General features: G+C 40.8%; 2 protein-coding genes across 2 annotated transcripts in view; both read right to left on the bottom strand.

The window, feature by feature from the left end:
- LOC117530000 (serine/threonine-protein kinase TAO3-like) overlaps positions 1 to 15,842 on the bottom strand; it is a 32,892-nt gene extending 17,050 nt beyond the window's left edge. Inside the window, exon 1 of the mRNA XM_034192930.1 lies at positions 15,828 to 15,842. The gene's annotated coding sequence lies outside the window, so the exon portion shown is untranslated. The remainder of the gene's footprint in view (positions 1 to 15,827) is intronic.
- LOC117530002 (heat shock protein beta-1-like) lies at positions 13,927 to 19,087 on the bottom strand. Its single transcript, XM_034192931.1, has 3 exons — positions 18,478 to 19,087; positions 18,293 to 18,356; positions 13,927 to 14,216 (listed from the first exon to the last, which is right to left on the bottom strand). The coding sequence occupies exons 1-3, from the start codon at positions 18,842 to 18,844 to the stop codon at positions 14,057 to 14,059; spliced, it is 591 nt and encodes a 196-aa protein (XP_034048822.1). The 5' UTR covers positions 18,845 to 19,087; the 3' UTR covers positions 13,927 to 14,056.
- Between the last annotated feature and the right edge of the window lie 1,667 nt (positions 19,088 to 20,754).

Below are 20,754 nucleotides of genomic sequence, written 5' to 3' on the forward strand. Positions count from 1 at the left end.
CACACCTGCACTGAGCTTTACAAAGACATTTTTATACTTTTTTCCCTCCTTTATTTAGAATTCTGAGCTGAGCTGCTCTGTATCTGCTCGTTAAAAACAGCTGATCCTCCGCGATGCGTCAACAACTAACACTATTTTCCACTCAAATGCACCTAAACTCTCTTTCTGAGGACCATATGATGAGAAAATGCAATAAAACTTTTTTACCTGTAAATCTGGTCCTGTTTTCTGCATAAATAAATGTTATCCATTCTTTGTGCTCAAACGCCAAAGCAGGGGCGAATCTAGATGGAATGGGGGCGTGGGGGAGGGATGTGCCCCCCCTCCCCCACAACACCCCTAGATTAAAGGTCCAGTTTTGAAGCTGTTTTTTACTACAACTACTAATATTGCTTAAAATAATAATAATTTCGACAAGTAAAATGTTTAGAGAGAATTTAAATGTTAGAAAAATGTTAGAATTTAATAGCTACATTTATAAACAATGTAGGTTTGAAATTGCAAGTTTTACTGTTACAGTGCTGTCAACAGTTAAATATGAGGTCAAGAAAGAGGTCTTTATTTTACTTTTTATAAAACAAGTATTTATTTTCATTGAAGTCAAGAAAGGGTGATTATAAAGTGAGTTTTGGCAAAACAGGTATCATTGTCATGTTGACGTGGGTTGTTGTCGGCAGTAACTAAAAAATAACTAGTAATCTAACTTAGTTACTTTTACAATTGAGTAATCAGTAAAGTAACTAAGTTACTTTTTCAAGGAGTAATCAGTAATCAGTAATTGGATTACTTTTTCAAAGTAACTGTGGCAACACTGACCAAATCACAACAAAGGTGCCTCAAGGCGCTTCACACAAGTAAGGTCTAACCTTACCAACCCCCAGAGCAAGCACACAGGTGACAGTGGTAAGGAAAACTCCCTCTCAAGCAGACCAGACTCAAAGGGGTGACCAACTGCTTGGAACATGCTACCGACACAATTGACAATACAGGAAATTTTTGGAGTCCGTGCTGGTGCACAGGACAGAAGGGTTGCAGAAGTAGCCACCACACCCATTTCTAGATGGAGGCACACCTCAAACAGAGAGGAAAAAAAAACAAATCAGGCGGCAGAAACACAAAAAATACAGTAGAATTTCTCAGCATTAAGCAACAACAAAACCAGAAGAAATACTAAGGTGATTGCCGGCCACTAGCCCTAAGCTTCACTAAAGGACCCAGACTTTAGATAAAGTTGAGGCCATGGCCCGCTCCATTTCCTAATGAAATGATTTTGAAAGGGTAAAAAGCATAGTAACATACGTTGCCAGTATGCTAACCATACGAAAGGGAAAATAAGTGCATCTTAAGTCTGGACATGAAAGTTTCTACAGAATCTGGCTGTTTTATTGATGCAGGGAGATCATTCCACAGAACAGGGGCACGATAAGAGAAAGCTCTGTGACCCGCAGACTTTTTATTCACCCTAGGAACACTAAGTAGTACTGCACCCTGAGAGCCCGGGCCGGTGCGTAGCTTTATGCATTTACTTGATTAGCAGCTGCCGACAACTTGCAAGCAAGTAATGTAACTAATGAGGTAATTAGTAATCTAAATTGGTTACTCTTAAGATTGAGTAATCAGCAAAGTAACTAATCAGCTAAGTAACTAAAAATAAGTTAGATTACTCGTCACTTTATTAGTTACATTTAGCAGCTTCCAAGTCCACAGCTGCTAATGAAGTAACTGTATAAAGTAACTCTAAAATGTAACCATATAAAGTAACTAATAAAACAACTTTTCAAAGTTACTTTGGCAACACTGGATGCCAGTCAAATGCGGGTTACTTCCCTAGCCAAGGGTAGTTCTCATTTACAGCTGGATTGACTGGGACAATGCAGATTAAGTGTCTTTTCCAAGGACACAGACAGGCAGGATAAGCAAGATTCAATCCCAGGTCTTTATACTGGTAGACCAGCTCCATATTCACCTGTACTACTACTAGTAGTAGTAGTGGTAAAAATAGTGCTAACAGTAATAGTGGTTAAACAAAAGATTGCAAAAGATTCAGAATGGGGCTACTAGAGTTCTGACCAGGTCTAGGAATTTCAGTCATAGTATAACTCTAACATAGTAGAGTAGCCAATACGTAGACGTGACTTTGATTACTGGTCAGACAACCTGTTCGCGTCTGTGAACAAGACACTTTATCTGCATTGTTCCAGTAAACCCACCTGTAAATGAGTACCAGCCTTGATGGGGAAGGCAACCTGCACCAGGGCAACCTGATCTCACACCAGTTAGTGATGGCATCACAAAAAGTGATTTAATCTATTAGTTCATAATACCGTCATGGACTGTATTACATTTATGTGATGGTATCACGAAATTATTATGTGATAATATTATGAAATAGTAGCTAAATAAATAAAATAAATTAATAAATAAATAGTAAGTCAGACTGGTGTAACATCAAGGAGGAGTTGTAGACTTCTATCTACTTCATACTACTGAATCCGGCATAAGCACTGGCACCAATGGGCCTATACAGGTTGGCATCCCGTTACTGTCTCCATATTCATGTGAGGGCATATTTCAGGGTTTTGTTGCTAGAATATAAATTCCTAAAGAATTGTGAACTGTCCTAAATTTGTTTGATTCTCAGCGTTCCTGTTGTGTGTTGGGGTGTGTGGCTGGATATTTTGGTGTTCTTTTCTTTTCTTTGCTCTTCAGGTGGCATGGAAACTGATTTGTCTGTGGAGAAGGTGCTGGCTGAAGAGTCCTCACCCTCATCAACATCATGTGTAGCACCTGTGAATGGTGCTCACATGCAGCCTTAAAGACTGTCAGCTGAAGCAGATAATTGGATGGCGTTCTGCATTTAAGTCATGTGTGATTCAAGCAGAACTGCCGGGAACTCGACCTTGTGATGTTCGTTTGTGAGACGCTGAGGACCGCGCCTGGGTTTGACACATTGAGCCCGTGAAGCAAGGAAGGGTGAGGACACATGCTGTCAGCACACATTAAAGGTGATTAAGTGTTTGACTAATTGTTGATAGTAACTTGGTGTTTTGTTACACAGTATACTTGAATTGAGATGAGAATTGTGCAGCTTGCTTCTCACTGCTGTGGCATGCGGATAAGTGATCCTCCACCTGTTGTGAGAAGCTGCTCATTTGCATAAAGTTAAAAAGATATAGACCAGAATGTGTTGCTGATGGCGTGTGTCTTTTGAAAGATATTGTTGTAACTGCTAACTTACCTCACCTCTTCTTTGCTTCACAGAGAGTCAGTTCGTCGTGTCCACCTGGGGAGTGTTTGGCGGTGGTAGTGGGTCCAGGAGCGCCGGGCTTAGATCCTTACGGACGCTGGAGAGCGTGCCAACAGTCACTCCACCAGCAGAAAGACGCTGTTTAGTTTGTACACATTGCTACGCACCAAAGAGGGTAAAAAATAAATTGTTTTGTTTTGGAACCGCTTTCTGGTTATTTTTATCGCTGGGTTCTGTCAGACGCAGGTCCGCTCCTCAACCCGCGTCGACACATAACAGTTCCAGCTTTTTACGTGTTCCTTGGCTAAAGGAAAAAGTTAGCAGGTGGTAGAAAGCTTACCTATCATGCTCTAGTATTTAGTAATAGCCCACCAGGTTTAATTAGTCACATTCAGTTGAGACGTTTCAGGGTGATTCTTTAACTACGGGCACTATTGTCCTTGTAAATGTAATTTCCACCACACCATTGCCTTACAATATAAAGCGCCTTGGGGCAGCTGTTTGTTGTGATTTGGCGCTATATACATGTGCTCTGATGTCACTGTTTATCTCCATAGAAACTACCCAAACAATCTTTCATACAAACTGTTTAACGGGACATTACAGTGTTGTGGTGGAAATTACGGCAATAGTGTGGGACAACTACATTTTGTTTAAAAAAATCACAACAGTTGTATGACATTGAATACCCCAATTATGTTTTGATTATTCACTGATATTTTATTCAGAGATATTTTAAAACATTAGAAAAAACGTTTTTTTACCTTTCATTTTTATCATTGAAGATCAAAAGTCTGGATGTGGGACAAGCACAAAACGGCAATATTTGCATATAATGATGCTGAAAAAAGGTGAAAAAGTCATCATAGACTACTAGAACAAATTTCTTAAAACACTTTCATTGTAAAGATAACTATAAAAGTGTGAAATTTCCCCTTTTTTCTTTTTCATACAATATGATCAAAGGACATAATAAGTGCCCGTAGTCTAAGAATCACCCTTAAGTCAAGACTTCAAACTGACTTTTTTTCTGCCAGTTATGACAGGCTGAGCTCATGATACTAACTGTGATCATATCTGCTTCTATTCTTGCCTGTGACCTGTTCCTTTTTTTTTTTTTTTTTTTGGAAGTTGTTTAGTTGTTAAATTATTTGTGTTTTATTTAGTCTTGTATTGCATTGCACTTTCAAATATATGATGTGAAACTGTTTCATAATTTTATATATATATACGTGTATATATATATATATATATATATATATATATATATATATATATATATATATATATATATATACAGGCATGCACATAACTGGTACTCATGGTGCTTGTCCATGCTAATACTATATGATGCACAGCAGAAAACACAAGCGAACTGTGTCATAAGAGGAAAACAATGGCAGATTATAGGAAAAGTGTTTCCCTCTGTTGTGCATCAATGATTTTTTTTTTTTTTTTTTTTTGCACATACAAGCAAGATGAGTACCAGTTATGTGCACCCCTGTGTGTGTATATATATATATATATATATATATACAGGCATGCACATAACTGGTACTCATGGTGCTTGTCCATGCTAATACTATATGATGCACAGCAGAAAACACAAGCGAACTGTGTCATAAGAGGAAAACAATGGCAGATTATAGGAAAAGTGTTTCCCTCTGTTGTGCATCAATGATTTTTTTTTTTTTTTTTTTTGCACATACAAGCAAGATGAGTACCAGTTATGTGCACCCCTGTGTGTGTATATATATATATATATATATATATATACAGGCATGCACATAACTGGTACTCATGGTGCTTGTCCATGCTAATACTATATGATGCACAGCAGAAAACACAAGCGAACTGTGTCATAAGAGGAAAACAATGGCAGATTATAGGAAAAGTGTTTCCCTCTGTTGTGCATCAATGATTTTTTTTTTTTTGCACATACAAGCAAGATGAGTACCAGTTATGTGCACCCCTGTGTGTGTATATATATATATACAGGCATGCACATAACTGGTACTCATGGTGCTTGTCCATGCTAATACTATATGATGCACAGCAGAAAACACAAGCGAACTGTGTCATAAGAGGAAAACAATGGCAGATTATAGGAAAAGTGTTTCCCTCTGTTGTGCATCAATGATTTTTTTTTTTTTTTTTTTTTGCACATACAAGCAAGATGAGTACCAGTTATGTGCACCCCTGTGTGTATGTGTATATATATATATAGTTCCGCTGGGATCGGCTCCAACCCCCACCCAGTGACCTATAATTGGAGTAAGTGGGTATAGAAAATGTATGGATTATTATTATTATTCCTTCTAATACTTTACATTTTGCAGCTGGAGGGCGACAGACTTCAAACAATGGCTCCTCTGTCCTTGGTGCTGAAACCCTGAAAGACAAGTCAGTCTTTGTCTCTCTCCATGGTTCTGAATCACCTGACTGAAAACCTGTTACTATGTGAAATTACACTCATCAAAAATATAAACGCAACACTTTTGGTTTTGCTCCCATTTTGTATGAGATGAACTCAAAGATCTAAAACTTTTTCCACATACACAATATCACCATTTCCCTCAAATATTGTTCACAAACCAGTCTAAATCTGTGATAGTGAGCACTTCTCCTTTGCTGAGATAATCCATCCCTCCTCACAGGTGTGCCATATCAAGATGCTGATTAGACACCATGATTAGTGCACAGGTGTGCCTTAGACTGCCCACAATAAAAGGCCACTCTGAAAGGTGCAGTTTTATCACACAGCACAATGCCACAGATGTCGCAAGATTTGAGGGAGCGTGCAATTGGCATGCTGACAGCAGGAATGTCAACCAGAGCTGTTGCTCGTGTATTGAATGTTCATTTCTCTACCATAAGCCGTCTCCAAAGGCGTTTCAGAGAATTTGGCAGTACATCCAACCAGCCTCACAACCGCAGACCACATGTAACCACACCAGCCCAGGACCTCCACATCCAGCATGTTCACCTCCAAGATCGTCTGAGACCAGCCACTCAGACAGCTGCTGAAACAATCGGTTTGCATAACCAAAGAATTTCTGCACAAACTGTCAGAAACGTCTCAGGGAAGCTCATCTGCATGCTCGTCGTCCTCATCAGGGTCTCGACCTGACTCCAGTTCGTCGTCGTAACCGACTTGAGTGGGCAAATGCTCACATTCGCTGGCGTTTGGCACATTGGAGAGGTGTTCTCTTCACGGATGAATCCCGGTTCACACTGTTCAGGGCAGATGGCAGACAGCGTGTGTGGCGTCGTGTGGGTGAGCGGTTTTCTGATGTCATTGTTGTGGATCAAGTGGCCCATGGTGGCGGTGGGGTTATGGTATGGGCAGGCGTCTGTTATGGACGAAGAACACAGGTGCATTTTATTGATGGCATTTTGAATGCACAGAGATACCGTGACGAGATCCTGAGGCCCACTGTTGTGCCATACATCCAAGAACATCACCTCATGTTGCAGCAGGATAATGCACGGCCCCATGTTGCAAGGATCTGTACACAATTCTTGGAAGCTGAAAATGTCCCAGTTCTTGCATGGCCGGCATACTCACCGGACATGTCACCCATTGAGCATGTTTGGGATGCTCTGGACCGGCGTATACGACAGCGTGTACCAGTTCCTGCCAATATCCAGCAACTTCGCACAGCCATTGAAGAGGAGTGGACCAACATTCCACAGGCCACAATTGACAACCTGATCAACTCTATGCGAAGGAGATGTGTTGCACTGCATGAGGCAAATGGTGGTCACACCAGATACTGACTGGTATCCCCCCCAATAAAACAAAACTGCACCTTTCAGAGTGGCCTTTTATTGTGGACAGTCTAAGGCACACCTGTGCACTAATCATGGTGTCTAATCAGCATCTTGATATGGCACACCTGTGAGGTGGGATGGATTATCTCAGCAAAGGAGAAGTGCTCAATATCACAGATTTAGACTGGTTTGTGAACAATATTTGAGGGAAATGGTGATATTGTGTATGTGGAAAAAGTTTTAGATCTTTGAGTTCATCTCATACAAAATGGGAGCAAAACCAAAAGTGTTGCGTTTATATTTTTGTTGAGTGTACATTTATGACCACCGACTGTTCCGTACACTACGCCACTAAACTCATCTTAGCAGAAAAAGTCCTCCAGTGCCATTGCTCATTCCCTCTTCACACTCCACCAGTTTGTGGATTCTCTCAGTAGGTTTCAGTTTTACTGCAGGTATTAGAGAGAGAGAAAGAGAGAGAGAGAGAGAGAGCGAAACCTATTAGGGTGTAAGGTAATTTGGTTTGGGGTCAAGGGCATTTGAATTTTGAAACTTAAAACCAAAATGGAATATTTCTTCATCATTAAAATGAATGATAAAACACTTGCTTAGGGGCCACATTCAAACATAATGAGCTGATGAAGGTAGAATGTTGAGCACAGTGTCAGGATCCAAAATCCATCCCAGTTATCATGGTTGGATGCACATGGACCTTCAGCAAATATTCCTGGAACATTCTGTGATGATTATGCCCTGACAATTGTATCATTTTGTTGGAGTGCCACTGACTCCGGCACAACATTGTAGTGATGATAGGTTGTGTCATTTTGCAGAACTGGATCTCTTGACTTGAGCGACATAAAAGACGAGTTCATTTGCTTCTTGATTCGTTTTCTGGATTGTCGGCTTGCATGTTGCAGCTTGTTCACAGCTACATTCTGCAGTTTAGCTCACTGTCAGTTTTTTTTAATCATTCAGTTCATCATGAATTCTTGCTCTGGGATCAGTTCTTTTTCATTTCTGCCCACCAGACCAGTTGTTCAGTAAAGAGTTTGCCTCCACCACTGACAGTGAATGCATTCAATAAAGGTGTTAATCACACAAATAAAATAACTTTTATTTAAAAAATAATAAAATAATATCAATAACAGTGTCCAAGATGAGTTCAGCATATTTCAGCTTCTCCTCGTAAGTTATTTTAAGTAAAAAGTCAACACCTCTCAAATTTATCATTATGTAATACTCCGATGAAACACCAGGTGGCGGAGTTCACTTATTTATTTTTGACTGATTTGGTCTGATCACAACTTTACTGACGTGTCTTTCATGTAGGTGTCATTAGTACTTCAATTTAAAATGTCATTATTGCATATTTTAGCTGCTGTGTGTTTAAGATGATGTAGATTTTATTTTATGTCAGTACAACTGAGAAAAGTAAATAAAAAAAACATTTATAAATATCAACATCTATTGTAGTGTTGTGTGGGCCGCTGAAGAGGAGGTACTGCTGGCCCACCACCACCAGAGGGCGCCCTGCCTGGAGTGCGGGCTCCAGGCACCAGAGGGCGCCGCCGCCCCACAGGAGCAGCCTCGGTAACAGCTGTCACCCATCACCTGAGACAGCTGACGGCAATTATCACTGGGGTATATCAGCAGGACGGCATCTCCACCTCATCGCCGAGATATCGTTTCTACCAGAGAGGTAACGTATCAAAGCTACGGAGTGTATCTTTTTGGATTTGTGCTTAGTTTGTGGATTACTGTTCCAACGAGAGGTGGAGGTAACTTCCCTGCTGTTCGGAGTCCTGGGTGCAAACGCGCCCCCATCTAACTGTCCTTTGTTCCTCGCCAGCAGTACCAGGTCCGACACGCGGAGGCAGTGGCCACCTGGGAGTTCGGGACTTGGCGGCTCCAGTATTCCCGGGTTCCTGTGGCGGAGGAAGCCGTGTGGTTCCGGTCTTACCTTGGAGAGGCGTCTCCTATCTTCGAGCCTGCCCACACGACACTTTTGTGAAGTGACTGTTGTCCATTGCTGTGATTGGTTGTATTCGTTGCTCACATTCACAACAGTAAAGCTTGTTATTTTGACTTACTCCATTGTCCGTTCATTTGCGCCCCCTGTTGTGGGTCCGTGTTCCTACACTTTCCCAACATTGTAGAAATGTTTAACATCACAAACACCTGTTTTTCTTGTTGTTAAACATTTCAGCGTTGGATGTTGATATTTATTTTGAAATGTTTTTATTAAATAAAATTTTCCATCCGTCCATCCATTTTCTTCCGCTTTATCCAGAGTCGGGTCGCGGGGGCAGCAGCACAAGCAAAGCCGCCCAGACCTCCCGATCCACACACACCTCCCCAGCTCCTCCGGGGGAACCTCAAGGCGTTCCCAAGCCAGCCGAGAGATGTAGTCCCTCCAGCGTGTCCTGGGTCTTCCCCAGGGCCTCCTCCCAGTGGGACGTGCCCGGAACACCTCTCCAGCGTGGCGTCCAGGGGGCATCCGGAAAAGATGCCCGAGCCACCTCAACTGACTCCTTTCGACGTGGAGGAGCAGCGGCTCGACTCCGAGCTCCTCCCGAGTGACAATGAGACCGAGACGTCGCCCGGTATGGCGGAGCCGGGGTCCCACCCTGGAGCCAGGCCTGGGGTTGGTGCTCACACGCGAGCGCCTGGTGGTCGGGCCTTAGCCCATGGGGCCCAGCCGGGCTCAGCCCGAAAGAGTGACGTGGGCCCGCCCTCCTGTGGGTTCACCACCTGCAGAGGGGGCCATGGGGGTCGGGTGCAGAGAGGACTGGGTGGCAGTCGAGGGCAGGTGGCCTGGCGGCCCGGTCCATGCTCACAGCCCCTGGCTGTTGGGAAGGGGAATAAAATTTTTATAAAATAAAATTTCAAAAAAATTAAAATTAAGAAATTTTTGGTGTTTTATGTTAAAAATTAAGTTAAAAAAATTATTTATAAATTTTGAAGGTTTGGTTAAGATGGATATCTTGCAAAAAGATACAAATTCTAAAAAAGTCATTCAGCTCACAGCTATAAATTTATGCACAAATTGTACAGGAAAAAAATAAGAACCTTCCAAAACATAATGACTTCAACTGTACTATTGTTATATATGACAGTTGAGCATTTTTTCTTTAATTTAAGCTATTTATTAAGTGTGATGAGTTCAGATTATATTTATCCTTCACATATTTATGTTCCTGATAATGATGTTACTGACATCCTTTAAATTTACTATCTACAAAATGATTTTTTTTTTTTCAATATGATGGGTTTGTACAATAGTAAAAGCTGTCAGTTTTTAATAGATACATAAACAGACTGGAAAATACTGTAGTTTCTAATCAGTATTTAAGCCAGTGATATTAATGATATACTTATTAAAGGATAAACATCTTCCTTAAAATAATCTGTTTCAAATGAAAGAGCAATAAAACAGACACAAAATGACACAATGTTTAAAAGTTTTTTTAATGTATATTTTAGATGCTATGTAGCATTTGTGGAAGATTACACTTTTTTCTTTTTTTCTTAAAGGGTTCAACTTCAAAAGACAAAACATGAAAATGAAATAACCAGTGCAGTTACCCTGGAATAGGAAACACATTTTTAATTTGTTTTTTTGCACCAAATCTGATTCAAATCTCAACCCAGTTATCCAGTTCTCAGGTCAGGTCTGGGAGGAGGTGCTTGTATTGCAAAATGTACCACACTATGGAACCATCTTGAGACCTGGATGACAACCACCAAGGCAGATGATCAGCCCATCTCTACCCTCTGAAAATAGCCATCCATCTGATGCACCCAAGCAACATCTGCTTGGGTTCTCAACACTGAGGCACCTGCATGCTAGAACATGCCCAGAGAATCACAACACACTGTCAAAATGCCATAGCTATCTTTCCTTTACAATATAGATAGCATGCCTCAACTCTCTGTAATACACAATAATACTGGAAGCACCTTGATGCTAAAGATTTTGACCTTTTTTCTCCTGCAAAGGCATCAGCATCTCCAAACACCTCTGTCCAATGACCTCATGACTCTATAAATTCTTCCCTGATGCCTCTCAATCTCAAAGTTTCAGTTCCTAGAAACATTAATGTCACTGCAGAGATCTCTGAAGAATCTCTCAACAATTCCACACTTTCACCGACACACTTCTAATGGCTAAGTGCAGGAAGTCATTGAAAGCCTGGATCTTATTCTTGATGCAAGACAAAGACCATCACACACCCAAGCACTCAGACTTCTTCTTCTCAAGTGCTCCAGTCAGGGTATCTGTTGATTCTACATAGATCACGGCATTACTGGCAAAATCAGCTTCAGCAGCGTTTCTGTGTAGGCTCTCAGTTGTCCAGGTGGTTTCCATAGTAGAGAAGCTTGAATCTTCGACTGGACTGGGTTGCTTGACGTGACGACGTTTCGCTTCAAATCACGGAAGCTTCCTCAGCTAAAATTCTTGCTCTGGTAGTCTGACTTCTGTCTTGACTCTTGTAGAGAAGAATAAACCAGAAGCCAACAAAAGCTGGAGTTTTTAACCTAACCAGACCCCTCCTACCGAGAGGCCGACTGCTATAGGCTAGTGACTAAACAATAGCTCTAATTAGCACCTATTGTGCTCTAGTTAGCACCCTCCTAATGATGGGATGGAAGCCTCCCCTCATGGCTCCCTTGACGACTCTCCTGATGACGTGAATGACTCATTACCATGAACAAAAGACTGAAACTGCTTTGACCTGAGTACCCCGTTGTGAACAGGGGACAAAGCGTGTCTGAGACCCGCCCCCGGTTAAGGCTGGGTTTCAACTGTTTTACAAAGAATGCTTCCTTGACACCTCTCTCAAACCATTTCTTCTCTCTAGCTAAGATTTTAACTTCCCTGTCCTCAAACGTGTGGTTAGTGTCTTTCAGGTGGAGATGAACTGCAGACTGAGGTCCACTGGCGACCTCTCTGCGGTGCTGATATAGCCTCTTGTTTAAGCCCTTAACGCCCGAATTTATATAGCTGTATATAAAAAAATGTTTTGTGTGTGTTTTTGCCTTTAAGTAGATGGTAAATAATGTTGATATTATTAATTTCACTTTTGCACAAAAACTAGATAGTAATATTGGGTATTCTGTTAATGACTTTATGTTATAATGTTATAATAATAATTACGGTATGTTGCAAATTTGCAACAACGGGCATACAGGTCAATTTGGTAAGTTGCATATTTGAGTCAGAGATTGTAGCATATATGCGACGATGGGCATTAAGGGGTTAAAGGTTGCTTAGTCTCACCTATGTAGTGTTCATTACAGTTTTCCAGACATCTGATATAATACACTACATTGCTCTGTTTGTAACTAGGGATCCTGTCCTTAGGGTGAACTAATTTCTGTCTCAAGGTGTTAACCAGTTTAAAGTAAACTGGGATTTTGTGCTGTCTGAAGATCCTCTGTAGTTTTTCCCCTACTCCTGCTAAATAAGGGGGAGACACTCCTCTTCTTCTTGTCTCCGTCTCCTGTCTATCTGGTCTCTTTGTTTTCTGGGACTTCTGCACTTTGTCCAGGGACCATCGTGGGTACCCACATACTGTGAGGGCTTTCCGTACAACAACAGTATGTGGGTACCCACGATGGTCTAGTGCTTTGCAAAAATCAACCCAGGCTACAAATAAGATGACATTTCCATTGTGTCCAGTAAGCATTCACAAAACTAGGATACAATCAGTGGTTAATGTCTTGGGCATGAGGCCAAACTGGATCAGTTGCTGAGCAGTAAGTACCTAACACTGAACCATGTTGAAAATGACCCTTACGCAACACAGAGAGCAGCTTAATACCCTTGAACTTTATGAAATCCTCGTGACTACCCTTTCCTTTACAGAGAGGAACAGCAAATCCTTTCTTCCAGTCTGCTGGGATGATAACAGTCTTCCAAATGGAAGCAAAGATTGCTCACACCAGGAGAACAGCATTTGAACTGTATTAAGGAATCCAGTCCCAATACCACAGATCCCTGCACCTTTACCTTTCCTCAGCTATTTCTCAACTTTTGCAGTCTCAGATTTGGTGGCTTGCAGTTTACTGGTGGATCAGTTGTTAGAACCCTGGTACTGGCGAGATTTAGTATCCTGGGAGGAGGATTAGCTTTTAGAAACCACTGAAAGGTGCTTCACCAGGAGAGTGAAGCAGAGTCAAAATGGCAAATGAGGTGGGATGAGGTAAGTTTGGAGGAGTGCATTGCTTCAGCTTGTCTGTAAGCAGGCCAAATGTCACTAGACCACAGATGGCAAATCACCTGCTGACACATTGGTCTAACTAAATACCTCCCTATCAACCCTCAGTGCCATCAGAGTCCACCTTCTCAGCTCCTCATTTAGTCCACAGTTTCCATCAAACCACCCATCCAGTGGGTCATATTCAGAGTGCCCTCAGAGATGAAATACCTCCTCTGAGAAACACTGGTGAGTCCACTAAATCCCTCGCACCTTTTAGGACCTTGTCATGATAGCATCCCATTATTATTTGAAACGTCAAGTCATTGGTTTGTACCTTGTTGTCATATCACGATTAAACTGATACCCACTTAACATTGTGTTAGTAGGGGTATGTAGGACACCCAAAAACCACACAAACATGCATGTAAGGTTATCAACTCACATCACCTTCTACTATTGCTATTCACAGAGCCTTTTTGTTAAAATACTCAAAGACAGGGCTGTTAATTTGGGTATATTCGGCACTTACAGGACAATGTATTTTATATACTGTAATACAGAAAGTATAACTACATGAAATAATTAACGTGTTGTTTGTCACATGTAGTCATTTTCTAAGTAAAAACTAAAAGAAGAGTCAGTTCTGATATTTCACTCAGGAGTGTGCATTCATTTACTACTCCAAAATAATATCTTTTCGCAGAGCATCAAGCTGATTGTCACAGTGAATCTGTGTAAGCAAGCTGTTAAAAACTAGTGTTTTATTGCAAAAGTTCCAGACCACAGCAACACCTAGTGTGTGATTCACCACATGTCCTGCTCTCTGGTCTCACTTTCCATCTTCCTTCTTTTGTCTGATCTGAATGGGTATGACCATTTCACCAGTTGAGTCACCAGTGGTTGTGCCAGGGACGGGGGCCTCTACGGACAAAACACCATCACCTGACAGCGATGAACCGATGTGCTGCAAGTCCACCCCGTGTGGCAGCCTGAAAGAAATGAAAAGAAAATATATCAATAAATAGTATCTCGGGCATTTCATGCAAATAAGTGAACCTATTTATTTATTTCTGCCAAAGTCTACCCTTACCAAAAAGTAGTATATGCAAGTATGTTTCAAGTATACTTCTAGTTTACTTTTTATATACTTATCAGTACTATTTTTTGGTAAGGGTATTTTTGCTGTACTGTACAGTACATTATTATCTTTGTTTTTAGGACTAATTGTGCAGTGTACAATAATCATGCATTTATCTCTTCTAGATTGGACTACTGCAATGTTCTATTTTCTGGTTTACCACAGTCCAGCATTAGGGCTCTCCATTTGGTTCAAAATGCTGCAGGCCAGACTTTTGACACAAAGCAGAACGTTCGACCACATTACACCCATTTTGGCATCCCTTCACTGGCTTGCTATCCCAGTGAGATCAGATTTTAAGGTTCTGCTCCTAGCCTATAAAATTGTTCATGGACTGGCACCTCCCTATGTAGCTGACCTAATTAAACCTTATGTACCGGCCCGGGCTTTGCGTTCTCAGGGTGCAGGACTACTTAGTGTCTCTAGGATGAATAAGAAGTCTGCAGGTCATAGAGTGTTCACTTATCGTGCCCCTGTTCTGTGGAATGATCTCCTTGTGTCAATAAAACAGTCAGATTCTGTGGAGACTTTCAAGTCCAGATTTAAGACGCACTTATTTTCCCTTTCGTATGGCTAGCATACTGGTATCGTTTTGTTTTACGCTTTTTACTCTTTCATTTCATTTTATTAGTAAACAGAGCGTGCCCCGACCTCAACTTTAGCTAAACTCTGGGTCTTTTAGTGAAGCTTAGGGCCAGTGACCTGCAATCACCTTAGTATTTGCTGTTTTTCTTGTTGTTTAATGCTGGCAAATTATACTGTATTTCTTGTCTTTCTGATGCCTGATTCTGTTTTTTTCTCTCTGTTTAAGCTGCAGCTCCATCCAGAGATGGGAGTTGTATTTGTGCTGGCGACCCTCCTGTCCTGTGCACCAACAGCATTTCCTGTATATTCATTTTGTGAATTGTTTCTGTGAATTTTTCTGTAATTTATGTCTGTAGCATGGCCTAAGGGTCACCCCTTTAAGTCTGATCTGCTTGAGGTTTCTTCCTCAGAAGGAGTTTTTCCTTACCACTGTTGCTCTGGGGGTTAGTAAGATTAGACCTTACTTGTGTGAAGCGCACTGAGGCAACTCTGTTGTGATTTGGCGCTATACGTATAAATGAAAATAAATTGACATTGAATCAAATCAGAGAAATTATGACGTAGACTGGGTCCTGAGCACATTGTTCCTCCATGGAATTACAGCGAAAAAGACAGTAGTGGAACTGTTCAAAAGTAAACCTCAACACACCCAGAATGTCACTGCAGGTACAAAATATAAAGCACTTTCTACTCCACATAAAGTACCCAGGATGTGAAATGAATCTTCCACAGGTGAGCATATTTGAACTATAACCAGAACAGCAAAAATAAGAGCCCTTATTAGGTTGTAAATATTATTGTGACAATACTGTTGCAACATTTACACAACATGACGTCCCATGGCATGAATGTAAATGTTCAACTGGTAAAAAGCAACTCCTTTCCTTTCCTTTTTACTCAGCAGGTCCAAGGTGGAGCCGCATGTTGATTTGGCACAAGATTTACGCCGGATGCCCTTCCTGATGCAACTCCACGTTACATGGAGAATGTGGCAGAGGTGGAGCTTGAACCAGGAGCCTTTCACACTGAAACCCGGTGCACTAACCACTTGACCACTACCCCTGCTTAAATGATGGTAAGAAAAATTTAGATCCTCTTATAGGGACATTTGTTCAGATATTATAGCAGCATTTATGTGGTAACATGTTACTCCGAGGGAGCGTGCAGTTGGCATGCTGACAGCAGGAATGTCAACCAGAGCTGTTGCCCGTGTATTGAATGTTCATTTCTCTACCATAAGCCGTCTCCAAAGGCGTTTCAGAGAATTTGGCAGTACATCCAACCAGCCTCACAACCGCAGACCACGTGTAACCACACCAGCCCAGGACCTCCACATCCAGCATGTTCACCTCCAAGATCGTCTGAGACCAGCCACTCGGACAGCTGCTGAACAATCGGTTGCATAACCAAAGAATTTCTGCACAAACTGTCAGAAACCATCTCAGGGAAGCTCATCTGCATGCTCGTCGTCCTCATTGGGGTTTCGACCTGACTCCAGTTCGTCGTTGTAACCGACTTGAGTGGGCAAATGCTCACATTCGCTGGTGTTTGGCACGTTGGAGAGGTGTTCTCTTCACGGATGATGCGAAGGAGATGTGTTGCACTGCATGAGGCAAATGGTGGTCACACCAGATACTGACTGGTATCCCCCCCCAATAAAACAAAACTGCACCTTTCAGAGTGGCCTTTTATTGTGGACAGTCTAAGGCACACCTGTGCACTAATCATGGTGTCTAATCAGCATCTTGATATGGCACACCTGTGAGGTGGGATGGATTATCTCAGCAAAGGAGAAGTGCTCACTATCACAAATTTCGACTTGTTTGTGAACAATATTTGAGGGAAATGGTGATATTGTGTATGTGGAAAAAGTTTTAGAATCTTTGAGTTCATCTCATACAAATGGGAGCAAAAACCAAAAGTGTTGCATTTATATTTTTGTTGAGTATACAATAATACCTTATTATTATGTATATTTTTGCAATTATATTGTCACACACATATTGCAACATGTATTCCACATGAGGTATCTATATATAAATATGAATCTTTTTCTGCTATTAAGCATGAACAACAGTCAGAACTATAATATAAGAATACAATAATACCTTATTATTATGCATATTTTGAAAATATTATTGTCATACCATATTGCAACATGTATTCCACATGAGGTATCTATATTATAAATATGAAACCTTTTCTGCTATTAAGCATGGGCAACAGTCAGAACTATAATATAATAATAACAATAATACCTATTATTATGCATATTTTTGCAAATATTATTGTCATACTCATATTGCAACATGTATTCCACATGAGGTATCTATATTATAAATATGAACCTTTTCTGCTATAAGCATGGGCAACAGTCAGAACTATAATATAATAATAAAAACAATAATACCTTATTATTATGCATATTTTTGAAAATATTATTGTCATACTCATATTGCAACATGTATTCCACATGAGGTATCTATATTATAAATATGAACCTTTTCTGCTATTAAGCATGGGCAACAGTCAGAACTATAATATAATAATAACAATAATACCTTATTATTATGCATATTTTTGCAAATATTATTGTCATACTCATATTGCAACATGTATTCCACATGAGGTATCTATATTATAAATATGAACCTTTTCTGCTATTAAGCATGGGCAACAGTCAGAACTATAATATAATAATAAAAACAATAATACCTTATCCATATTTTTGCAAATGTTATTGTCACACTCATATTGCAACATGTATTCCACATGAGGTATCTATATTATAAATATGAACCTTTTCTGCTATTAAGCATGAACAACAGTCAGAACTATAATATAATAATAAAAACAATAATACCTTATTATTATGCATATTTTTGTAAATATTATTGTCACACTCATACTGCAACATGTACTCCACATGAAGTGCCCATAGTGCAAATATAATTGTTCCATTCTTGCTAAGGTTTGACATCTGTGGAAAAACTTCAAAATTAAAATTCTGTTATTGTATGCACATTTGGCAAATATTATTGTCACACTCATATTGCAACATGTACTAATCATGAGGGAGCTGTGCCGTAGCTATGCACTTTCCACCATTCAATGCTACAGTGATACAGTATGGTGGCTCCTAAATATGCTCCCCTCATTAGCGTGCAAATTTACACACAAAACTCTGCCCAAAAGGACTGTTAAAATATAGCAATAATAATAATAATAATAAGCTAACCTTTTGTTAGCTGTTTTATTGATATCGTATGTAATATGTATTATTAATGAGTCCATAGTGAATGAACTTGAAATATTTCCTTGCTTTTCTCCGAGAAAACATACTTATATTTCCGAGTGAAACATCTGGAAACCAGTCCGTGCGCGTCCTGCCTTTCTTCATGAGTTCCTTGAAGCAAAAACAAGAGCAAAATAAGACTTTGTCTACAAATAATTGTGAATTACATGGCACACGACGATGATCTTGATTCAGCATTGATTTTATTTGAAGATTTCATCTCTGATGATACCTGATATCTGCAGGTAGCCCTCCTGCGTCGTGACTGTGATTTCCTCTGGAGAGAAGTGACTGACGTCCAGGCTGATCTTCCAGCTGTTCTGGCCCGTCATGACCTCTGACACTGCTCTGGATACTTGCCTTTGATCCTTTTGGCTAAATAAAGGCAGGATGGGAGTCTCCGTGCACCTGGGCCAGGAGAAAGATACCAGTCTCCTCTTTGCCCAGTCTAGCCAGTCCAGATCAGTAGAATCCAGGAATGGAGGGAGGCCAACATCCTGCGTGAAGATGCGGCTCGGTTGTGTCCAGTTTGGGAAAGGATCCCAGCTCACATCTCTGCGAAAAATTGGACGAGCTAACACTTTATTGCGTTCACCCATGCTGGTAGAAAATAGCCTCCAAGACAAAAGAAGGGATCAGGAAACTGCAGATCCTGTAGCTCCTCCCTGAGCAACAAACTCAGATTGATGACTGAGACGTGAGGCAGCGATGGTTTTACTTTCACAGCTTTGGTTTGAAGGAAGCTCTGACTCTGTTTTTGTGAGGCTTTTCTGACACACTATATACTCAACCACCAGATATGAACACTTGCCCAATAAGCGTGAATTTTGGCGCTGAACCAGCCTGGGGCATTCCGCCTTGGTTGCACTGGGACATGCAGGAGAAAATGCTAATTATTTTTATTTATGTCCTGGGAGTGTCCAGAATGACTCAAAAAGCAGCCAGCAGACAGTTTCATTCAACAACAACCTTTACAGTCTTGTCACATACCAGAGGTCTTTGTGCAGAGAAATCACAGCCTTGTGATATGTGAAGGAACAGCGTGTACATCCCGGCACACAGGCAGGGTAAACAACACAGTCACATTCAGCTCCAAATAAAACAACCGAGTGTGTGCATGCTTTCACATGTCACGGGGATCCAGTGAGACGCTCTGCAGGCCAAATGCATTACACAAGGTGTTAAATCTTACACTGGAAACCCGACACAGCGGACAGAGTGCGGAATTTTGCATCAACACTTAGATCTGGTTTTATACTCTCTACTTTTAAGATTAGGCTTAAAACTTTCCTTTTTGCTAAAGCTTATAGTTAGGGCTGGATCAGGTGACCCTGAACCATCCCTTAGTTATGCTGCTATAGACGTAGACTGCTGGGGGGTTCCCATGATGCACTGTTTCTTTCTCTTTTTGCTCTGTATGCACCACTCTGCATTTAATCATTAGTGATTGATCTCTGCTCCCCTCCACAGCATGTCTTTTTCCTGGTTCTCTCCCTCAGCCCCAACCAGTCCAGCAGAAGACTGCCCCTCCCTGAGCCTGGTTCTGCTGGAGGTTCTTCCTGTTAAAGGGAGTTTTCCTTCCCACTGTAGCCAAGTGCTTGCTCACAGGGGGTCGTTGGGGTTTTACATAATTATTGTATGGCCTTGCCTTACAATATAAAGCGCCTTGGGGCAACTGTTTGTTGTGATTTGGCGCTATATAAAAAAATTGATTGATTGATTGATTGATCTTCATGGGTGGAATGCTACACTAATAAAGAAGCAGGCTTTACTGGAGTAAATCAATGAGACATTTACCAAAACGGGGTCTGTATGCAATGACCCAACTGCTGAAGCATTTCCTTCTACAGTCATCCAAAGGGGCAAGTTATTTAACATTCAGCTATCACATAGCACATGAGGCAAGCAGAGCAGAGTCATCAACATACTCGCAGCCAAAGTAAACAAACGGTCTAATATTTTAATACCTACCATATTTTTTGGAGTATAAATTGCATCTGTCAAACAAAATGGATTGTGAAGAGGGAAGAAATGTATACAAGTCACACAGGAGTATAAATTGCACCTTTTTTCTATTTGTGGAATTCACTTTGTAACACAGCATTTCTATGGGGCCGAGTTTGGCAATGGACAGGCACTCGGTGTAGCACATGTGCACACCACAACCTGTGCTGTTACTTAACATAAGGGCTTTTAAATTTGAAAAATAAGCAAGATTGGAAAATAAAGGTGTACAGGACCACATATTTGATCTTAGTTGATACATGTTGTAATAAAGATATTGTCAGATGGATTCCTGGCCGGGCAGCATTAGAAACACTAATAAAAATGTGAGCTATCTGATTTTTTCTTCCCCCAGCTGTTTAATTTGGGTTTTTTGTGCAGTGTTGTAGAGTACTTTAATTACTGGCATTTATTATTTTATTACTGGAGGGCTTTGTTTTGTTTTGTTTTTGTTTGTGTTTTTGTGCTTTGTTTCCTGGGAAAGCCTTCAATATTTTATATTATT

Source organism: Thalassophryne amazonica, chromosome 17, assembly GCF_902500255.1.
Source record: "Thalassophryne amazonica chromosome 17, fThaAma1.1, whole genome shotgun sequence".
Classification (NCBI taxonomy): domain Eukaryota; kingdom Metazoa; phylum Chordata; class Actinopteri; order Batrachoidiformes; family Batrachoididae; genus Thalassophryne; species Thalassophryne amazonica.